Here is a 23,346-nt window from a genome sequence, read left to right on the forward strand (position 1 = left end):
AAAAAGTCATTCAATTCAAATAACATTTCTCATTACCAAAAAAAATTGCACCTAACTTAGTTGGATTAAGCCCAATTCAATAAAATCACAAATGTGTAATTTGATCGTTGAAATCACAACTCCAATGCAATCTTGTCTGATCACACCCCATTTAGTGTGATTTTGTCTAGATTATACCTTTTGTTATATACCTTAAGAGATGCAATCTTACTGTATAGCACCAAGGCTAGTGCGATCCAAAGCTGACTTTTTTTTTTTTTTTCATGTTTTCAAAATTTTAAAAAACTAATATGACTTTTTTGTCCTTCTAACATTAGTCTTTCTTCTTTTTTTTTTTTTTTAACAAAGTTTATGTTTTGGGTTGGAGTTTGTAGTTTTAAGAATTCAAGTGATGGAAACTTACATTTCCCAAACCTTGTGAGAGAAAATATTTCACTCTTTGCCAAATTTCCCAATTTCAAAATTCTAAAAAATTTGAAGTTTGTAAATGAAGAAAACAATTGTAAAGTTGTAGATTTCATATTTAAGTCATGGTTTCTTGAAGTTGAAAGATGAATGTTAAAATTTATGAAGTTCCTTTGGGAAAATCAATGCTTATCCAACGGTAGAGTAGCCTTTGCCTTCCTCCTGCTTCAACATAAATCTCGCTCCCTTTCTTGTCTCTCCTTTATTCCAGCTGGTTGACCCTGATAACATTGAATTTAATGACAGTATTGAGCACATTTTGTAATATGAAGAGAAACCAATAATCAAATAGCAATAATATATATATATTTGATATATAACATGAATACATAAATGTCGTGTGATCATATAATTAATATTATTTTATCTTTGATTCAAAATCATTTAATCACATTATGATATATTATTTATATATCCAAATTATATAAAAATCTATATATATATATATATATATATATATATATATATATATATATATATATATATATATATATATATATATGTATATATAATCAAATTCATTGCTTAATTTTTGTATACTAAGATATTCAAATCTTTGACTTCTATAGAAAGAAAAGAGAAATTCAAAGTATTGATCACGTGCATTCTCCGTTGACAAGTAACTCAAATTATTATTAACAACAAAATTAAGAGACAGTTGTTACTATTTGAGACTTGAATTTCAAATGGAAAATTATATAGATTTTGTATTACTTTAGATTCTCTAATCACAAAAGTTAATTTATAAAGTATGGTTTTTTTTAGATTCATATTATTTGTTATCAATATTACAATATATTATGTACATATGATGATCTATTACGATCTCAAATATAAAGTATTTGATTTAGATCTTACACTAAAAAATATGAGTTTTTAGTATAAAGTTTATATGACTTTAAAATTTCTAATTTTAATATTTAATTTTTTAAGTATGATTCTCCTAAAATTCATATAAATGATGATTAGAGAATTAGAGACAGAGAAAAAAATAGTATGATTAGAGAATTAAAAACAGAGCAAAAATGGTGAGGAAAAGATGAAGAGTTGTATTAACCGTGATAATATGTACATAATCTTAATTATAAAATATGAGATTTGAAGTTGGTTAGAAAATTGAAAGTATAGAAAAATATGATAAGAAGAGGAAGAAAAGTCATGCCAAACATCGTAAAATGTTATAATCTCAAGTACAAGATTTAAAATTTGAATCTTATATAAAAAAAAAGGTATACGCTTTGAACATGAGTGCCATACCGAAATGGACCTGACCAAGCAAACCAACTAATTCAATTCAATTACAGTCTTCATGGCCATGGCTGTGGGAGTTGGACAATATGGCTTCATCAGTTTCGAACTTGCTAAAATTGGGCTCTGCAAAATGTCCAGTAAGAGAGGCCCAAGCCTTTCTGTGACAATCCACATCAAATTTTACTAAATAGAAAAGTGAAGTCTCTCTTATTATTCTCCTTTCGGTTGTATCTTGTAAGATAAACATCCTTATGCACTCAAGTGAAAGAGGCAAATATGTTTTAAGAGTTATGTACAAACAAATTTGTTTATACATGTTGATGAGACGATATATGATTGGATGATTTTGAACAGTAAAAAATAAATAATCATATCATCCCACTTACATGTTATCATCTCAAATTGTATATATTAGTTAGTTCTTTTTTTAAACTAATTATTTGAAAAGTCTCTTCCTTACATTAATATTTGCTATAAACAATATTCGAACTTAAGTTTTGGATCTATGATTGGGCATATATATAATCGGTCTGAAATATTTATTTTTAAATATTATCTAATATATATTATATATAATTCTAAAAATATCAAATTGACATTACTTATCTGTATGACTTGTCATTAAACCACAAACTAACTTTTTGATAAGATCAAAACCTGGTTGGGCAAAAATAGTATGAGATTTAATATGCATTATAGAGTATTAAATTTAATTTTATGGTGATTCTCTAGTCATTATTAAGAATGAGTGGTGATGATAGAGGCAGCTCACTCTTTGCTAATAAAAATTAAATTTTGCATTAATATGAGGATACACATGACATTTTTTTATTGGTTTTTGACACATCTCTTAATATATTTTAATTAATGTTCTATTTTTGATAATTTTTATAATTAATGTTTTACACTTCACATGTTTTGAGTGTTTGAGAGAGAAAAATATTTTATATATATATATAAAATTAACATTTGTGTTTTAATATATTTGATTGATCGAAAACATGTTAAGATGCATGAAATAGATCATTTGTCTTTATCATATTTAATTCAATACATTTATCGATGACAAATTTTAAATATTATAAGAAATAAATATAAATATCAATTTTTTTTTTTGGAAAAATCAAGAGATGATTGACCAATAGGATTGAATGATTTAGAGATAAAGACACAATAAAAATCTCTATTTGAATGACCAATGGAATTGAATTGTCACTGAGCAATTCCACCTATATATACATGAAAACATAGAGCTTACCAAACACCAAAAAAAAAAAAAATCAAAGATCAAAGCCAACATTAGAACTTTGGCAATGGCAACTAAGAAGACCAAAGGAAAGCAAAAAATTGAGATGAAGAGAATTGAAAAAGAAGAAGATAGGTTAATCACTTTCTCAAAACGTAAATCTGGTATCTATAAAAAAGCGAGTGAACTTGTAACTCTTACTGGGGCTGAAGTAGGAGTAGTGGTGTTTTCACCAGCTGGAAAGGCTTTCTCCTTTGGTCATCCATCCATTGAAGCTATGACAAACCGCTTCATGGGTGGGCAGCCACCGAAAGTTGACCCAATTCACCTTCGGCTTGAGGCTCGCCATAATGAGAGAATTGATAAATTGAATCAGGATTGCAACAACTTCCTCAACCAACTTGAGGCCGAGAAGGAGCAAGGGAAGTTGTTGAAAGAAATGAGGAATGGGATGGAAACTCAAGGATGGTGGGATACTCCAGTTGATCAACTTAACATGAATGAGCTCCACCAAATACATGCCACTTTGGATGAGTTGGAGAAAAGTTTGTTAAGCGAAATATGTATCAAGACTAGTGGTGATCTTGGTGCCTCCTCTTCATTTATAGCTCCTCCACCGAATTCAGATCAAACAATAAACCCTTTTTCAGTGAACAATCTAGCTGCAACAGGTCCATCTCATAGTTTATTTCCTCAAAGCTATGATGGTTTCCTCCCAAATCAATTCTAAATAATAATCATGTTGTGATAGTGCTATTTTAGTCGGTTTGTTGTGTTGTGGATCATCTTCAATATTTTTATCTTATGTATCTTTAAGTCATAATTTAATAAATTAACCGACAAGTTCTACTTCAACTTAAATTTTTGGTGATTCACATGTCGTATGAAATATACAATGAAGTGATTTATTAATTAAGTTTGCAAATGTCTTGTGTTAGGAAAATTGAATGAATTTTAATAATTATGATAAAGGTTAATATATTGAAGGGTGTAAAACTAAAGGATCTAAAGGTTAAAAGATATCTTATGTTATATTCTCATTTGAATACACGAAAAATCACTATAATAAAAATAATATTTAGTAGCATTTTTTATGAGCTTTATTGGCATTTAAATGCCATTAATATTTCTACCAACATGTAGACAAATATTATTAAATTATGTGTCAATATAAGTTTTAACAACATTTATTTGCAATGCCAGTATAAATACAAAATAATTGCGGTAAAAGGTTGATGATATTGTAACAATTCTTTGTGACATTTAAAAGTGCCACTAAATTTATTTCTTATTTTTTCAAAAGTTAGTTAATATATATTTTAGCGGCATTTATAATTGTTATTGAATAGTAACTATCATAATTTATATTAGTATTTGTAATTGTCATAAAAAAATAACTTTTATAATTTATACGGACATTTACAATTGTCATTAAAAGTAACTATCATAATTTCATTTAACATTCGCAATTGTCATTAAATATTAATTGTCATAATTTATGCTAAAGCAACTATCTTAATTTATACTAGTATTTGTAATTGCCATTAAAAACTTAAAAATATATTATTCTCACCCGTTATTAATGTTTTTAATGGAGATTGTAAACATCACAAAAGTTTTACAAAAATTAATGACTTCGTTATTGTAGCATTTATAGTAGCCACATAAGCTTTTTTTTTTTGTCAATAATTATTTTTTAGATTTCATATCTAATCTTATATTAAACTCATGGTTTTGGAGATAAATAGCATAATCATTTAAAATTGTTAATTTTCTCACCATAATGGATCTACACAATAGAAATTCTTATTGAAGTTATTGTGTTTCCTTTAGATGAATGACAGTATTTTCCTCCTCATGATTAGGAGGATGTTTAAAAAAACACTGATAGTCCATGTTTACTCCTTTTATAATGATAGATGTAAACACCCCATAATTATAAATAACAATTTTAGTAATGTTTACGTATTCCTTCTTAAAGACAAAATTTTTAAGTTTAATGTTTTATTTTCAATATCCTCGATAAATTTGGTATTCACTATCTCAATAAATGATTTATTAGATGAATTACGTAATTTAAAGTCTCTTGATCTTTCTGAATATCCAACAATCCAGGAACTAATTGTTTATGAATCTCATCTTATTTTCTTAGATTTATATGGTCTAGGCTTAGTTGGACAACCCCATATATAAAAATGTCTGAGATTAGGCTTCTTTCTTACCATTCCATGGGTAGCACCAAGGACAAAAACAATTTTCCTTTGGACCGGTTATTATTTGTATTGTATTATCTCACATCTCTAACATTGATGCAAAAACAATTTTCCTTCGAGCCGATATTTTTGTTTTTTGTATTATATTATCTCACATATCTAACATTGATGCAAAAACAATCTTCTTTTAAAACTGAGTATTATTTATAAAGTTTTGAACTGACTATCACAAGGCCGGATCAAGCATGGACATGGTCTGGTAGATCAAATCTAACTCATTTTCGTATAAGTCAAATTTAAAAATAACTAATTTGTATGACCCAATTCAACAATCCTTAAATTTTGACCCAAAAACTAATTATTAGATGATAAAAAAAAAAAAAAAAAACTTAATTGGGTTGTTTCAATCAAAGAGATATGGGCCCGATGTAAATATCTCAAGAGAAATATGGGCTAATGCCCAACAAAAAAAAAAAGTAAACCCAATTTGAATTGGCCCAGGCCCAGTATTATCTTAGTTACACTCAATCTGAATCAACGCGATTGTATCCAATAACTAGTAGAACTTGTTTTATTAAAAAAAATGGAGTTTAAGTGGTTATCCAAATGATATATCATTATTAGATATATATTTTATATTTAATTTAAAATTATTTAATTATATGAATATATATTTTCTATATAATTTTATTAATTTTTTAACTATTAAAATAAATTATAACGAAAAGGAAAAAAATGCCCAAATTAAATGAGCAAATATGTCCACTTCAACACGACGAACTTAATTTAAAAAAAAAAAAAACAGATCAAGAAGATTTCTTTCTTCACCTTGTATACTCGTACAAACAAATACATTGATATTGAGAATAGAAGAAGCCATTGGATTCATCAAATAATTTGCCTCCCCGGTGCATGTTACACTTCTATACATATAAATATAATAAAATTCACTAGGGACTAATTAAATTCAAAGAATCTAACACAAAATTACATTTTAATTTTCTTATTCAACTTGTAATCTTATATCTTTATAAAATTATGGAAAAAAAAATTAAATTATTCATAATGCATGCCTTTGCATGTATACATGTGTATGCATGTCTACACGTATACACATGTGTGTGTATGTGTATGCATGTATACACGCACACGTGTGTATACGTGTATGCATGTGTTTGCATATTTGTGTATGCACGTGCATACACGTATTTGTATAGGCATATACATACTATGCATCTGTGTATGTAGATACAACTATAAATTGTTAAAAAGTTATCGATTAAAGTGAATCATTTCTGTCACCATGAATTCTCTTCACCAGATGATGAACATCAAAGAAAATAGGCCTTGTGTTTGGGTGTGTTAGACAATAATCAATAGAAAAATCCTATATAACGTGTATTTTTGAATATGTTTATGCATAAAATACTAATTAGAACCACGAAATTTTATATAATGGATATGATAATTGCCAATAGTATTAATCAAGGATAGTATTAACCTTGATAATATGTGTATAATCTCAACTGTAAAGTATGAGACTTGAAGTTGGTTAGAGAATTGGAAGTATGAAAAAATATGGTAAGAAGAGGGAGAAAGGTCATGCCAAACATAATAATATATTATAATCTTAAGTACAAGATTTAAGATTTGAATCTCATATAAAAAAATATAAGCTTTTAATATGAGTACCATAACCGTAATGGAACCTGACCAAGCAAACCAACTAGTTCAAATCAATTCCATTCTTCATGGCCATGGCTGCGGGAGTTGGACAATACGGCTACATCAATTTTGGACTTGTTAAAATTGGGTTCTGCAAAATGTCCAATAAGAGAGGTCCAAGCCTTTCTATAACAATCCACATCAAAATTTCCTAAATAGAAAAGTAAAGTATCTCTTATTATTCCTCTGTTGTTTGTATCGTGTAACATAAACGTTGTGTAAACCCTTGTGCACTCAAGTGAAGAAGGCAAATATGTTTTAAGAAAATTGTGTTACACAAGCTTAAACTTTTCACCTTAATTTGCTCTAATATCTTTTTAAGAGTTACGTACAAACAAATTTGTCTATATATACTAATGAAACAATACGTAATTCGATGATTTTAAAAAATAAAAAATAAACGATCATATTATCCCACTTACATGTTATCATCTCAAATTGTATATATTAGTTAGTACACAGTTTTATTCTTTCTTTAAACTGATTATTCGAAAAGTCTCTTCCTTACATTAATATTTGTCAAAAACAATATTCGAACTTCAGTTTCGGAATTTTGATTGGATATATATACAATCTGTCTGAAATATTTATTTCTAAATTTTATCTAATATATATTATATAAAATTCTAATAATATCAAACTGACGTTACTTATTTGTATAACTAGTCATCAAACCACAAACTAACTCTTTAATAAGATCAAAACTTGGTTGGGCAAAAAAAGTAAGAGATTTAATATGTATTATAAGGTGTATGGTGATTCTCTGACCATCATTAAGGATGAGAGGTGGTGATAGATGCAGTTGACTCTTTGGTAATAGGAATTAAATTTTGCATTAATATTAGGATACACATGGCATTTTTTTATTGGTTTTTGTCACATCTCTTAATACATTTTAATTAATGTTCTATTTTTGGTAATTTTTATAATTAATGTTTTACACTTCACATGTTTTGAGTGTTTGAGAAAGAAAAATATATATTTTATATTTATATAAAATTAACATTTATATTCTAATATATTTGATCGATCGAAAACATGTCACGATATTGCATAAAATAGTTAACTTGTCTTTATCATATTTAATTCAATACATTTATCGATGACGACAAATTTTAAATGTCATAAGAAATAAATTAAAATATAAATATGTATATATATTTTTGAGAAAAATCAAGAGATAATTGACCAATAAGATTGAATGATTTAGAGATAAAAGCATAATAAAAATCTATATTTGAATGACCAATGGAATTTAATTGTCACTGAGCAATTCCACCTATATATACATGAAAACACAGAGCTTACCAAACACCCAAAAAAAAAAAGAAAACCAAAGATCAAAGCCAACATTAAAATTTTGGCAATGGCAACCAAAAAGACTAAAGGAAAGCAAAAAGTTGAGATGAAGATAATTGAAAAAGAAAAAGCCAGGTTGATCACTTTCTCAAAACGTAAATCTGGTATCTATAAAAAAGCAAGTGAACTTGTGACTCTTACTGGGGTTGAAGTAGGAGTAGTGGTGTTTTCACCAACTGGAAAAGCTTTCTCCTTTGGTCACCCATCCATTGAAGTTGTGACAAACCGCTTCATGGGTGGGCAGCCACCAAAAGGTGACCCAACTCACCTTCAGCTTGAGGCTCGCCATAATGAGAGAATTGATAAATTGAATCAGGATTACAACAACTTCCTCAACCAACTTGAGGCCGAGGAGGAGCGAGGGAAGTTGTTGAAGGAAATGAGGAATGGAATGGAAACTCAAGGATGGTGGGATACTCCAATTGATCAACTTAACATGAAGGAGCTCCACCAAATACATGCCACTTTGGATGAGTTAGAGAAAAGTTTGTTAAATGAAATATGTATCAAGACCGGTGGTGATCTCGGTGCCTCTTCTTCATTTATGGCTCCTCCACCGAATCCAAACCAAACAATAAACCCTTTTTCGGTGAACAATACAACTACAACAGATCCATCTCATAGTTTCTTTCCTCAAAATTATGGTGGTTTCCTCCCAAATCAATTCTAAATAATAATCATGTTGTGATAGTGTTATTTTTGTTGGTTTGTTGTGTTGTGGATCTTTTTTAGTGTTTTTATCTTATGTATTTTTAAGTCAAGACCTAATAAATTAATCGACGAGTTCCTACTTTCAACTTAGATTTTTGGTGATTCATATGTCGTATGAAGTATTCAATAAAGTGATTTATTAATGAAGTTTGCAAATGTCTTGTGTTAGGAAAATTAAATGAATTTTAATAATTATGATAAAGGTTAATAAATTAAAAGGTGTAAAACTAAATCTAAAGATAAAAGGATATCAGTAACTGTGAAATTCATTGTTATATTCTCCATTGAAGTTGTATAAAAATAATGTTTAGTAGCATTTTTTATGAGCTTTAGTGGCATTTAAAGGCCACTAATTTTGCAGTGTTAGTATAAATACAAAATAATTATGGTAAAAGGTCTATGATATTGTGACAGTTCTTTGTGGCATTTAGAATTGCCACTAAATTAATTCCTTATTTTTTCAAAAGTTAGTTAATATATATTTTAGTGGCATCTACAATTGTTATTGAATAGTAACTATAATAATTTATATCGGTATTTACAACTTCTATTAAATAATAACTTTATAATTTATACTGGCATTTACAATTGTCATTAAAAGTAACTATCATAATTTCATTCAACATTCGTAATTTTCATTAAATATTAACTATCATAATTTATACCGACATTTGTAATTGTCTTTAAAGAGTAATTATCTTAATTTATATTGGTATTTACAATTACAATTAAAAACTTAAAAATATCTTATTCCCGTCAATTATTAATGTTTTTAATGACAATTATAAATGTCACAAAAATTTTTCAAAAATTAATGAATGCGTTATTGTAGTATTTACAATAGCCACATAAGGTTTTTTTTTTGGGGTCAAAAATAGTATTCTCATATTATCATATGTAATCTTATATCAAACTCATGTTTTTTGAGATAAACAACATAATTATTTAAAATTATTAATTTCCTCTCCCGAAAAGATCCATACAATGAAAATTTCTATTAAAGTTGTTATAATTTCTCCGCATGAATAAGAGTATTTTCCTCTTCATGAGTAGAAGGATACTTATGAAAACATTAATAATCCATATTTACTCTCTTTAAAACGATAGAGGTAAACACTCATCATTATCAATTGCTACTATAGTAATGTTAACATATTCCTCCTTAAAAACAAAATTCTTAAGTTTAATATTTTATTTTCAATATCCTCGATAAATTTGACATTTACCATCTCAATAAATGATATGTTGGATGAATTACACAATTTAGAGTCTCTTGATATTTCTGAATATCCAACAATATAAGAACTAATTACTCATAAATCCCGTTTTCCTTTATTAGATTTATATGATCTAGCATTAGCTTGATATATGAAAATGTCTAAGATTAGACTTCTTTCTTACCAATCTATGGATAACACTAAGGAAAAAGACAATTTTCCTTTGAGCCTATTATTATTTGTATTGTATTATCTCACATCTCTAACATTGATACAAAAATAATTTTCCTTTGGGCCAATTATTACTTGTATAATATTATCTCGTATATCTAACATCGACGCAAAAATAATTTTCATTTTAGACCAATTATCATTTATATAGTTTTGGATAGATTATCATAAGGTCAAATCAAGCATGGACATGACCTGATAGATCAAATCAAACTCATATCCGTAGAAGTCAAATTTTAAAATAACTAATTTGTATGACCCAATTGAATAATCCTTAAATCTTGTCCCAAAAACCAAGTATCAGATGGCCCCAAAAAAAAAATTAAAACAACTTAATTGGGTTGTTTCAATCAAAGGGACAAGGGCCCAATGAAACTATCCCAAAAGCAATATGGGCTAATACCCAACATAAATATTAACCTAAACCCAATTTGAACTGGCCCAGGCCTAGCATTATCTTAGTTACACTCAATCTGAATCATCGGGATTTCATCTAATAATTAATAGAACTTGTTTTAATTAAGAAAATGGAGTTTTAAGTGGGTAGCGAAATGGTTTACGTAAATAGTTAATTAAATATTTAAAATTAGATACTTATAATTTTATTAGTTTTTTAATTATTAAAATAAATTATAACGAACAAAAAAGCCCAAATTAAATGACCCAAGCAAATATGTCCACTTAATTAAAAAATAAAAACAGATCGAGAAGATTTCTTTCTTCACCTTTTTATACTCATATAAACAAATACACTATGAGATTGAGAATAGAGGAAGTGATTGGATTCATCAAACAATTTGCTTCCCCATGCATGTTACACATTTATACATATAAATATAATAAAATTCACTAGGGACTAATTAAATTCAAAGAATCTAACACAAAATTACATTTTAATTTTCTTATTCAACTTGTAATCTTATATCTTTATAAAATTATGGAAAAAAATTAAATTATTCATAATACATGCCTTTGCATGCATGCGCGTGTATGCACGTCTACACATATGCACACGTGTGTGTACGTGTATGCATGTATACACACATGCTTTGTATACGTGTATGCATGTGTTTGCATACGTGTGTGCGCGCGTGCATACACGTATTTGCATGCGCGTGTACGTACCATGCATCTATATATGTAAATACAACTATAAATTGTTAAAAAGTTACCGATTAAAGCTAATCATTTCTGTCACCATGAATTCCTTTCACTAGATGATGAATATCAAAGAAAATAGGTCTTGTGTTCGGGTGCGTTAGACAATAATCAATGGAAAAATCCTGTGTAACATGCATTTTTGAATATGTTTATGCATAAAATACTAGTTAGCACCATGAAATTTTATGTGATGGATATAATAATTGCCAATAGTATTAATCAAAGATAGAAGATTTCAGGGATAGTTCTTAATATAAATTAGCTTTAATTCATATAATGGAAGGCCATATAAAAGGAAGATGATAATTTCCACAATTTATTTTATCGGCTTAAACCATAACTTAATCATGATCTTCTCTACCACCAGACTTTTTCAGCATTAGCAATGAAGAAGACGCCTCAATTTCGTTAACATGTCCTTTTACATTCCTCTTAAGCTCCTCCAACTTTGCCCTCAGTTGCATGAGCTCATCATAGTTAAGATTATTGATGTCCAATGCTCTTGCTGCTCCACTTTCTTTGAGAGTCTTGTCGAGCATCTTCCCTCGTTTCTTCTCTAGGTTAAGTTCCCTATGCACCTCATTGAGTTCTTGGTTAAGTTTATCAACTTTTGCCTGTTGCTTAGGATCAACCTGAATGGTGTAATCCTCATGTAGATAGCGATGAGTAACTTCATCGACACTAGGGTTTCCAAATGAGAAAGATTTTCCACCGGGAGAGAAAACAACGATGGCGACTTGAGCAGCGCATAAAGTTGCAAGTTCATTGGCCTTCTTAAAGAGCCCGTTTCGACGCTTTGAGAAGGTGACTTGCCTTGCGTTGCTATCTTTCACCATCTCCATCTCAATCTTTCTCCGACCCATGATGTTATAAGCCTTCGAGAATAGAGAAATGTAATGAAATTGATGAGTAAAACCCTATTATTGATTGCATTTTATAGTGAAAAATTTGCAGAATAAAGGGTACACATTCCACAATGTTTCTAATATTGGATTTCATTCCTTATTTCCTTCCATCTATGGAATTTCCTTTTGCTAATATGGGAAGAATTTTAAAATCTTTCTTTATTAGCCTAACTCTTGCCATATTCAATCTTTAGGGCTTTTTCTTGGCAATATATTATTTAATTCTGATAAACAATATCAGATTTCATAAAGCAATTGAATTAATTTTCGGCTAACCTTTTTTTAAGTTTTTACCATATACATGGTAGCTTTCCATGGAACTCTAGCTATGAATCTGTTGAACAATTTCAATTAGGGGTCTTTAAGACTGGTTAATCGAATAAGATTGACAATATTTTAAATCAAATTAAAATTTCAATTCAGAGAAAATTATAAACTGAAATCAAACCAGTTTATAGATTAATCGTTTTAAACTGAACTAAAAATGCTAATTAACCAAACCAAAAGTTTGATTAATTGGTTTTGAACCGAATTTCAAAAGATTATCAAACTATATATTTTTTTTCTATTTTTTAAAAATAGTTTCATTACTTTATTACTTTAATGTTAATTTTTTTAAAATCGATTTGATTTAATTAACCAGTTTTAAAAAATAGACAAACCAATAATTGAATCGAAATTCGGTTTTTTTATATTCTTAAACCACTATTCAAGCCAAAATTTCAAATAATTTATCTTTCTGTCGGAAAATTATTTCGATTTAGTTATTGAATAATTTTAAACATCCTTAATTTCAACCATTTTTGGAGCTGGACTAATAAATTGATAATTTCTTACCAAAAATTTGAGGGGTATGAATATAGTGGGTGCTCTAAACCTGAATTGATAAATTGTATATGATTTTATTGCCATATAAGTATTAATATTTATATATGGATAGTCTAACTGATATCATAATGTCACCCTAAATTGGTAAGGGAAATTAAGGTAAATAATCTATCAACCTTAAATAATTAATAAAATTTTAATTCATTACATTCTTTATTTGGGTAACTGTATCTAATTTAGAAATTAAAATTATGGAGCAATATTAATTGTTCTAAGTTTCCCCATTGGGATTATTGAATTTGCAGCGGCAGTATTAGTGTGAATTGTAGCAGTAGTACATGTGAAAAAAATAATTAATTTCATGATTTATAAAACTAATTTACAATTCTAATATTAATGTGTAATAGTTAGGGTGGCACGACATTTGATCCAGGTCGGGTTTGAACAAGGCATGTCTTAAGATTGATTTTAATTTAAAAAAGATAACTCGAGATTGATTCAAAAAATAACCCGAAAAAGACTCAAAGCCCGATTCAATTTCATGAACCAGACCTGAATTAAAATTATGAGGCCCAAATGAGTAAGCACGAAGCCTGAAACTGAAATTTCTTTGATTGGGCTTGAACAAGCTAGATCCGATTCAATGAACCCAGTTGACACATTTAAACTCATTTTTTGATCTTAAGAATTTTCCATTTTTTGTTAATGGATTTTGCTCTATTAGGATTTTTGTGTAATTCTTGTTTGCTAGTTATGATAGTGGAGGATATAGTATTGAATTGGAGATCAATGATGATAATAGAATAATACAATATTTCTTCATAAATTGATTCGGAGATCAGTGTGTTCACAATCCTTTATCCAAAGATTAGCAGCTGGATTATGATACCATGGACTGTAAATAACAGAAAATAAGAACAGCATCAAGAGAAAAGATATGTATATATATATATATATATCTATAACAAGGTCTAAAAGGCCAACAAAAAGATAATTTTCAAACCCTAATTGAGCGAGCCTTTTAATATATATATATACATTAACCGCCCAATTATATATAGAACCGAATGGAATCTCCAGCCACAGAAGGTCTAAGATTATCAAAAGCAGACTTACATCAATCTCATTGCAAAATGTTCTTCAAGGAAGTGAAATTCTCTCATCTTTAATCTGACTTTTGGAAAAGCTCGAAAGAAAACCAGATTCCCAGAGAAAACTTTCGACCTGGAAAGTACCGACCTGCCTGCTGTATTTTTCTGGCATATTCTAACTTTTGCTTTTGATGTTGTGTTGATTCTCTGTGATTTGTTTTTTTATCCCGCAATAGCCATGAACGTGTTTGCCTGCCATTTGTTTGAATTTACATACAGGAGCTTAGATTGAATGTCTGGCTGGCCAGCTTATCGAATATTAGGGTACTGGACTGGACTGGACTGGAGATCATTGACAAAAAAATCCCGTTCAAATTATGGGTAAAATTTGTTTTAGTAATAAGGTGAGATTAATTTTGGGTTAAATCATGTGGTTGGATTGTTTAATCAAACTGGTTTGATAATCATACAAATGTTAGCAAGTTTAAAATTTATTTTAAATTTTAAATTATATTGTTATAATATCATTGATTTATTTAATCGATCAGACTAATTAGATCAATTAAACTATAAGCCAATCTTTTAATTGAGTTTAAAAAAGTCACAACATGAACATACAAATTTGGGACACTTTTGTTGTTCACTTAAACAGGGTTGAATCTAAATAAAATCTAATTTAAAATTAATTTAAATATAAAAAATTTATTAAAAATTAACAAATTAAAATAAAAATAGTATTTGGTTAAAAAATAATTTTATTTTATATTTAATTTAAACCAATTTAAATTTAAATATTTGAATCATTTTGCATTTAAATTATTTTATTCTATATAAAGGAGTAGAGAGGGGGCTTGGAAGAATGAAAAACATGGGTGGAAATAACGTCAACGTGTATCTTTTGTGATGCGCACGTAGCCCTCACAACGGAGGAGTTTCCTCCTGCACGTCACCTAACTTTCTTGATTTTGACTCATCAGAACGCGGAGCAGTTATTCCCCTGCCCCAACCAATACATTTACCAAACCACCCTTATTATTTTACAGAATACCGAAACTCTCCCCATCTCCGCCTAAACCGTGTTTGTTAGGGAGATTATATAACTTTCCCTCTCTTATATAACGCCAACAACGACAACAGCCCAAACCAGAAGCTCCAAGGAGACGAAGGTGAAGGTCAAAAAAGCGTCATAAATCGTGATAATAAAGATGGGAAGCTGTAGCAGGAAGAGTAAGAGATGGGTTATGTTCAAGAGGTTGATAAAGAGAGAGTCATTGAGATGGAAGTTCTTGGGGAAGTGGAAGAGGCTCAATCTCCAAATTTCTTTCATTGACGACATTCTCTTCAAGTTTGTTTCTGTTTTCGAAGCTGTTGTTTTGGCTTTCACTCTTGGTTTCTTCTTTCTTTGCTGTGGCTGCCATTTCTGACCTGCCCTGCGTATTATATTTACTTTAGATCTCTTCAATTAGAAGGCTTTTTGTGTTGGATCCATCTGGTTCAGTACTTGATGAAGGAGAAGTAAGAAAGAATGCTGAGTCTCTGCTAATTTGCATTCAAAAGTTCACAACTTTGGATTGTTTTCATCTGCTTATGGTTATTGATGATGGGATGTATAGAGCTAATGCTTATTATTAAGTAATTGACATGAATTTTCTTCCCGTTATTAGACTTGATTCTTTTCATCTTTTTGTCTTCCTGTTGGGTTGAAGAAATAGGTTTCTTGTAAATAGCTGATTAAATGTATGCTTATTTTGTTGAGCAAGCTATTACCACTTCCATGGCGGTCATTTGTACTGAGTTGGCCGGTTGCCTGCAAAATAATATTTATTTTCAACTGTCGTTCAATCTCATAAACAGGCAAAAACGGTGCAAATGTGTGATCAGTTAGGGTCATGTTCAAGATTCATTATGTGTTTTAACATCACCTCTAAAGTGGCTTTGGTTTTGAAAATATTTTATTACTAAAATTAAAAGATTATTTTGAAAATATATTATTTTATAAGAAATAAAATAATACTAGTATATTATCTTACTACTTTTATATATAATTATTCTAAAATATTTTGTATTTTATTTGTTATTTTAATTAAAAATAAGATTATTTTTGCCGTAAAAAGATCAAAATTACATTGATAATATTTTAATACTTAAAGTAAGGATAGTAATCAGATTACCTTTTATATTATTTGTCATATTACAATTAGTAATAAAAGATTACTAGAATATTTTATTATTTATAAATTAAATAAAATAATATAAATAATAAAAGATAAAATTGCTAGAGTAATATTTAATAACTCTCAATCAAACGCACCCTAATATTTAAGATAATTCTACAAATATTTGTATATTCAGACACTTCCCTCAAATGCAATCGATTAAACTAACTTACCAACCACAAAAGCCCGATTGACATTTAAACAATGAGGTGACCTATATATTCTAACACTCTCAATGGCTCCAACCCAAGAGCCCATCATTAACCATAACTCAAAATCTTATTGACATTTGTCTTCGTAAGAACAACTCAACTAATTGCAAGTTTAACTCATCTTAATAAGTGTCTTAGTGTGTTTTTACTTGATAAAAAATTTTAAGCTCTTTGTATATAATATAAATCAATATACCTTTAAACTTTAGAGTGTTGTGGATCAATATTTTTATATCAATTGTTAAAACTAATTTAATTTTAATATCCACTGCATTCATATAACTTTTTTGTCCCAAAGTGGGACTTTTCCATCGGCTCAACTCAACCTTCTAGTGGTAACTTCATTCTCAATTTTGAAGTCAATTACAGAGATAGAAAATCCCCTTCTTGTTCAATTAAGAGTTCTGACCAACATTGATAAATTAGAATCTTAAATCATAAGGCTAGTACAATTGAAGTCAAATGACAGTCTGTTGCCATCTCTCTCTCTTTGTAAATAAGGCTACATCCTTTCACACCATTCATATCAAGAAATTTCAAGCTTCGATTAAAAAAAAAAAAAATCCATTCTATAAGACGTTGACCTTGTTTCAATAATTCCACCATTGAAATTCATTATAAAAATTGACTCGGCACCTAGAAAGCTGTCCAGCCTATTTTGGTTGTATACTGGCCTCGGCCTGGAGAAAAAAATTAAAAAAAAAAACTACAATTTCATACTGTGGGTATTGAAACGTTGGCCTGGGAAACTCTGTTGCCTAGTTTCAAAATAATCTTTTTAAGGGCATTGGTATATAATTTTTTAGATTATTTGTAAACAAGTTAAAATGTTAGATTATGTGTTTTGTTAATAGTAGTTTTAGACAATTTTGAGAAAAATTGAAATGCTAAAAGTACTCAAATAGAAATAATTAATGATTCAGATCAATTCAAATTGTATCAAATCAATCCGAATATAATTTAAATTGAGTTAGAAGTGAAAGATTTTAACACAATTTTAATTTAAATTGAGTTGAAATTGTAAATCTGTAATCCGAAACCTAGGCTGACACAATTCAGACACAGCCCAATAATATGAAGTATCAAGTCCATACACTTCCAAAATCCGTCTTCTTATTGTTCCTGTTGCAGGAAATATTCAAGCCAACACGTTACGTTAACCCAACATGACCGGATCAACTTACATCTGCAGAGCACAACACGTTAAGGTAGACTTGGATCGACCATTACAAAATTTTCCAAAGTGAAATATTCAACTCCGATTCATCTTCTGGATAATTATAACTATGAGTTTAGACTACTGGGAGTACTCTTTCTATTTCCAATTTTAGAATCAAGTTGAAATTCAATGTAAACCTGACTGTCTTATGTCCAGGCAGCTACAGGCATCAATGGACACCATATTTTCATCTCTAGCAACACTGGCGTATTGTTTGCATTACCAGCACTGAACCTCTAGCAAAATTTGAAAATCTAACCAATAACCCATTGCACTTCCGAATGACTGGTTGTAACGAGAGCTGGACATATGACATAATTGCCTAGTAAATATGAAGGCAATAGTAGAAGTAATAGGAGACTCAAAATTCACATAACTCAATTGTATTGGTAAAACAATAACCACAGGAAACCTAGAACAAATATCAATTATCATAGCAACAGACTTGGCCATTTTTCCTATTCCCGATACCTGATAGAAACCACAGGGATGCCTGTATTGGTGAGAAGCAGGCAAGGCCCCAAGACAAGGAGCCAGCAGGATCAGTATGAAATTGCTAGAGGCAATAAGCGAGAAAAACCAAACCAATTCTCATTCCCATAGGAAGCAATGCAGCAACACAAGCAATTTTAAGTTCTGCTGAGTAAATTAATGCAGATACCAAATCTAACAAAGAAGACTAAGAGGATTCTTCCGCCTGTTACTCTTATCAGTCACTGTGATCATGTTAAAACCGCTCCATTTGCTTCAAGAGATTCATTCATTTGATGCAAAGTTAGCTTCTGTGTATTTACCATGTCAACTTGCAGAGTTGCTGGAACAGAAAGGTGAAGCCAACCAAAAAAAAAAAAAAAAGAGAGAGAGAGAGAGAAGAATAAATGCGTGACAAACAACCAATACCTGAAGTTTCTCTGTCAGTCTCCTGAAATGCCCATATTTGGATGAATTATAAGCAACTTTTGAGGCTTTCCCAGGCAGACCACAGTTTGCTCACTGCTGGTGAAGTTGTGTGTATCATCGATTTTGACAACCAAATCTATTGACTATATGAGTGCATTTGGAATAAGTGTTGTTACTGTGCCAATGGCTACTGCAGCTGGAGCTGCCAGAGTTGTATTTCTCAGACATATGAACGGGTATCAATGATGTTTTTAATACAGGGTGTCAGCTCTGCAATTAACAAAGCTGAATGATGTTGTTGCAATGGTTGCAGAGGTCAGAAGTTTTAGGTGATTCACCAAGCAAGACAGCTAATAGAATAGCTGTACCTGAGGAAAAAAATCTTTCACGCTGCATATTCCTCAGGAAAATAGTGACAAACATCTAGTTTCCAGTAAAAATGTACACAATTTTGGAGCCCCTTCAATGTTTCTCCTCCAGTTCCTGTATTTGCTAGCAAGCCAATATAAATTTAAGAGTAGTGCTATGTGCACTTAAAATAGGTACTAATGATAATATGTCACCATATAATTTGATGTTTATCTTTAATTCAAAACACTCTATCATCTACTAACACATCATTATAGACATCCAATTTGGTATTCATTTTAAGTACACATAGTTTTATTGGAAATTTAAAGTGTAATAAACTCATTTAAGTGGAGTATTTTGTTCACTAATATTCTGCTGTCAATGAGGATTCTCTCATGAACACAACTTTGATTCTAATCACATTAACTGTCATATTTACACCATAGTGACCTAAATGCAACTGATGAATGGTAACTTACAGATGATGATGATACAGACGTTAACATAATCAATGCAAAAGACAATCCATGGTGACCCCATAATGCAATTACAACTAATAGCCCATGTACCTCCTACTCCTATTGGAATGATGTTCTTCAATTACAACAGCAATCCTTAAGCATACTCATCAAACTCAGAGTCATCTTCAGTTTCTTGACCTTCACCACTTTCCTACAAGAACATATAATGGAAGATAATTTGCTTAATATTATGTGTGCAACTGATGAACATTAAACAATAAAGAAGAAGCAAGCTTTTTATGACATTCAAAGAAAATGCTTAGTGGATACCTTTCTTTTGATATAATCCGCCATGGCTCTGTCAAACTCTGCTCGTTTCTCAGTGGCTATATCATAATATTGAACTTTTTCCTACAGGTAGAGAATACAGATTCAACGTTAGCATCTCTAACAACTTCCATGTTTTCAATCAAAGTAAAAGATTAAGCAATAAATCATAATATTTTAATATTTTCGTCTGAAAATGGATATGCTACAAGGAAATATCTAAAAATAACAAAAATAAGAAAACTATAATTATACTTTCGTGATTACATGCATGTGCACAGCTAAAAATGTACATCCAAAGCATTTATTTTGTTCGCATGCTGTGCAAATAGAAGATAACATGATGCACCTTATATACAAAATAATTAAATAATTGGGTGTTTGTTGCCAAAGTCTATCTTACCAATGTGCATGGTCTAAGTTAATAACAGAAGAAACATAAGGTCATACTTTTACTCCTTCCTTATTAAACTGACAAATAAAAAAGAGTTTGCTAAAACCTACGTAAAGCATCTTGTTCATTGCTACTTTAAATTAACAGAATGCCCAACACTCAGTTACCAAGAAAACTACTGCATATAATAGAGATACAAGAGGGCCAATGTAGATTATTAAGATAAACCCAGAAAACTAGCAAAGGTACCAGTAATCTCAAAAGCAGATAAATTGCCAAAAACATTCTGCTAATAGAACAAAACAATGAATATACATTCTAGGTCACACAACATACCAGAATTACTAACAAGCAACTATAAAATGTTGCAATAAGATGAAGTTCAAGAGGAAAACAAATACTATCAATGGGAGGAGTAACTTCACATTTTTTGCTAACATGAAAATCCCGGTTCATTGAACAGAAATGAGGTAGATTAAGATACATCACATATTGAAAGTGAAGAAAATATAAACCATTACACTGATGAAAGCGAGCAGAACTTATTTTTGTATGTGAACAATATGATTTAAGGGGATTAAATAATAAATAAAAATGATGATTATTTGAAACCCTTATATCCATAATATCCAAGACAATCCTATTGAGTTCACACGCTCAAATGAATACATTGCATTAGTCCAGGCAATACAGAAGGGGGAAGATGCTTAGAGACAATCTATAAGTGGTACCACAAAAGCACCACATTCATCCTATACACCAATCTTAAAATTATACTGAACTAAACACAAGCGACACAAACCTCATAAGTCATTGTTTTCCACTTCTCTCCACATGCCTTGCCAATCTGAAACCAAAAGATTATATAGTTCATTTACCATGAGAGAGAGAGAGAGAGAGAGAGAGAGAGAGAGCATAAGTGATAGATTGCAGGAAAAAGTACATACATCACGCATTGACTTGACATTTGGGTTCTGCTCTTGATACTCTTTACGAAAATCCTCCCTTGAAAATCAGATAACAGTTTGGTTAAGAAATTGATATCCTATAAAATTAGTGGTTCTCCATAGAGCAGATAACAACTTCTCTAGGAAACATGCTTCAATTGAGCGAAACAGTTTACAAGTATTATGCTTCAATTGAGGCAATACTGATCATTTACCAGCATACACAACTTAAGAAGTAATTAAGAGTGATTTAAATCAATGGAAAGAAACATGAGCAAAGCCAGGCAAATTCACCCCATATATTTTATAGAGAAAAGTTTGGTGCACTAACTTAAAATGCTTCTAAAACATAATAGGTGAATTCATCTTAACATCACTGCAAAAACTCCCCCGTTATAAGTGATGAAAATAACAAGAGATATGAGGAGAGATCACTAACAGAAGATCTATCCAGAAAAGCACATCGATGAACTTACTACTCACTGAGATGAGCTTTGACATCATCATGCAAGTTGTACCCTAATGCAATGAAGTAATACTACATGTACTAATAGATTGATAGTACCAACTTATCTATTATCATGTAATTAGGTGATTTAATTAATTGTTTACTTTATCGCTAACTAAAATTCACCCAACCACATGACGGCACACAACTAAAGAATTCACTAAAGAAGGACAAGTCTCTCAAAACTAACTCAGCTTCTCCTCGTAATTAACAACTTATAAACTCAGTTTCCTTTAGTGTGCATAGGCAAAACCCAGCCAATTTATGAACAATTTAAGTAATATATTTCAGAAATAGTTCTCATCTCATCCTACACTACCACTTCACTTCTTCCACATTTCCCATGAACTGACAAACATTGAGATAAATAAGAATAAATGTAACAAAATAAATAGACGCCAAAAATGAATAGATAAACAAATAAAGAAAAGGACATACAAAAAGTAGAAGAAAGCAGTAGGGGGTTTCTTAGGCTTCTTGGCCTCAAATTTATCATATTTCTTCTTATGCTTCACTGAAAGCTTCCTTGCCGAGCTGGCGCTCCTCTCTTTCTCTCCGCTAACTACTCTCTGCCGTCTTCTCAATACCATTCTGGTGCAGAATATTTCAAAGTAACATGCCGTTTGGTTAAATAAAACAAAATCATGAGAAGAAAGTAATAGAAGATTATACTGATTGGAGGCTGAGGAAGTTGAAGATGACTGCGATTTCCTTGCTTTCTTCGCCATCTTTACTTCACTCCAGAGGTTCGAGAGCTTTGCTTTGAATCGCCTCTCGACTCGTGGACTCGGTCTCTGAATTGTGAATCGCCAGTGTGTTCAACTGCTCATACCAAAAGAGTACGGAGACTAAACGCTGCGTTTTGAGAGATGAAATGTGATTACACAACGCAGCGTACGATTGCCAGTCATTTTTAGTTTTCATGTACCCCCAATTTTCTAATTAAAATTCAATTTTATCCTTTATAAAATTTCTAAATAGGACTTAACATGTTATTCACAATCTATCTTGATCAAGCATTTTACTTTCAAGTTTAAAATTTCTACTCCTTTTCTACGTTATAATCCTATTTTCATTTTGAAATAATTAAAAGATAAAATGAATTGGATAATTTATAGATTTACCGCTTCAAATTTTATCTAGTAATCTTGTAAAATATTTTATTATTTCTGTAATATAATTATAAGGATAATTTATAGATTAATATTTAATTAAAACATTGTAAATATCCATACGATAAAATTCAAGAATAATTCATTGCTCCTTTATTAAACATTTGGTAAATTTATTGAATATCCGTTAGACTCTTTAAATATTCAATGAAAATTATAAATTATGGATATTTTAATTTACCGTTAACCCCCCAAGGTTTACTATTATTTCCCCTTTAACTACCAGAATAATATCA

General features: G+C 30.0%; 4 protein-coding genes across 5 annotated transcripts; 2 read left to right on the plus strand and 2 right to left on the minus strand.

Annotated features, from left to right (window-relative positions):
- Positions 1 to 3,029: 3,029 nt before the first annotated feature.
- LOC123230320 (agamous-like MADS-box protein AGL62) lies at positions 3,030 to 3,794 on the plus strand. The gene has a single exon (XM_044656491.1). It carries the CDS (start codon positions 3,030 to 3,032, stop codon positions 3,690 to 3,692), a length of 663 nt encoding a protein of 220 aa, XP_044512426.1. The 3' UTR covers positions 3,693 to 3,794.
- Positions 3,795 to 8,241: 4,447 nt separating this feature from the next.
- LOC123230325 (agamous-like MADS-box protein AGL62) lies at positions 8,242 to 9,113 on the plus strand. The gene has a single exon (XM_044656499.1). It carries the CDS (start codon positions 8,267 to 8,269, stop codon positions 8,927 to 8,929), a length of 663 nt encoding a protein of 220 aa, XP_044512434.1. The 5' UTR covers positions 8,242 to 8,266; the 3' UTR covers positions 8,930 to 9,113.
- A 2,710-nt stretch (positions 9,114 to 11,823) lies between these two features.
- Positions 11,824 to 12,461, minus strand: LOC123193756 (agamous-like MADS-box protein AGL29). Its single transcript, XM_044606843.1, has one exon. The coding sequence runs from the start codon at positions 12,440 to 12,442 to the stop codon at positions 11,921 to 11,923; it is 522 nt and encodes a 173-aa protein (XP_044462778.1). The 5' UTR covers positions 12,443 to 12,461; the 3' UTR covers positions 11,824 to 11,920.
- Positions 12,462 to 19,694: 7,233 nt separating this feature from the next.
- On the minus strand, positions 19,695 to 22,776 carry LOC123192382 (high mobility group B protein 14-like). Of its 2 annotated transcripts, XM_044604915.1 has the most exons (6): positions 22,611 to 22,770; positions 22,377 to 22,529; positions 21,431 to 21,488; positions 21,286 to 21,330; positions 20,093 to 20,173; positions 19,695 to 19,973 (listed from the first exon to the last, which is right to left on the minus strand). In XM_044604915.1, the coding sequence occupies exons 1-6, from the start codon at positions 22,664 to 22,666 to the stop codon at positions 19,917 to 19,919; spliced, it is 450 nt and encodes a 149-aa protein (XP_044460850.1). In that variant the 5' UTR covers positions 22,667 to 22,770; the 3' UTR covers positions 19,695 to 19,916. The 2 variants fall into 2 exon arrangements, with proteins under 2 accessions (XP_044460850.1, XP_044460849.1); XM_044604914.1 differs by having other exon boundaries at positions 22,377 to 22,776.
- Positions 22,777 to 23,346: the final 570 nt, after the last annotated feature.

This window comes from Mangifera indica, chromosome 12, assembly GCF_011075055.1.
Source record: "Mangifera indica cultivar Alphonso chromosome 12, CATAS_Mindica_2.1, whole genome shotgun sequence".
Taxonomy (NCBI): Eukaryota; Viridiplantae; Streptophyta; class Magnoliopsida; order Sapindales; family Anacardiaceae; genus Mangifera; species Mangifera indica.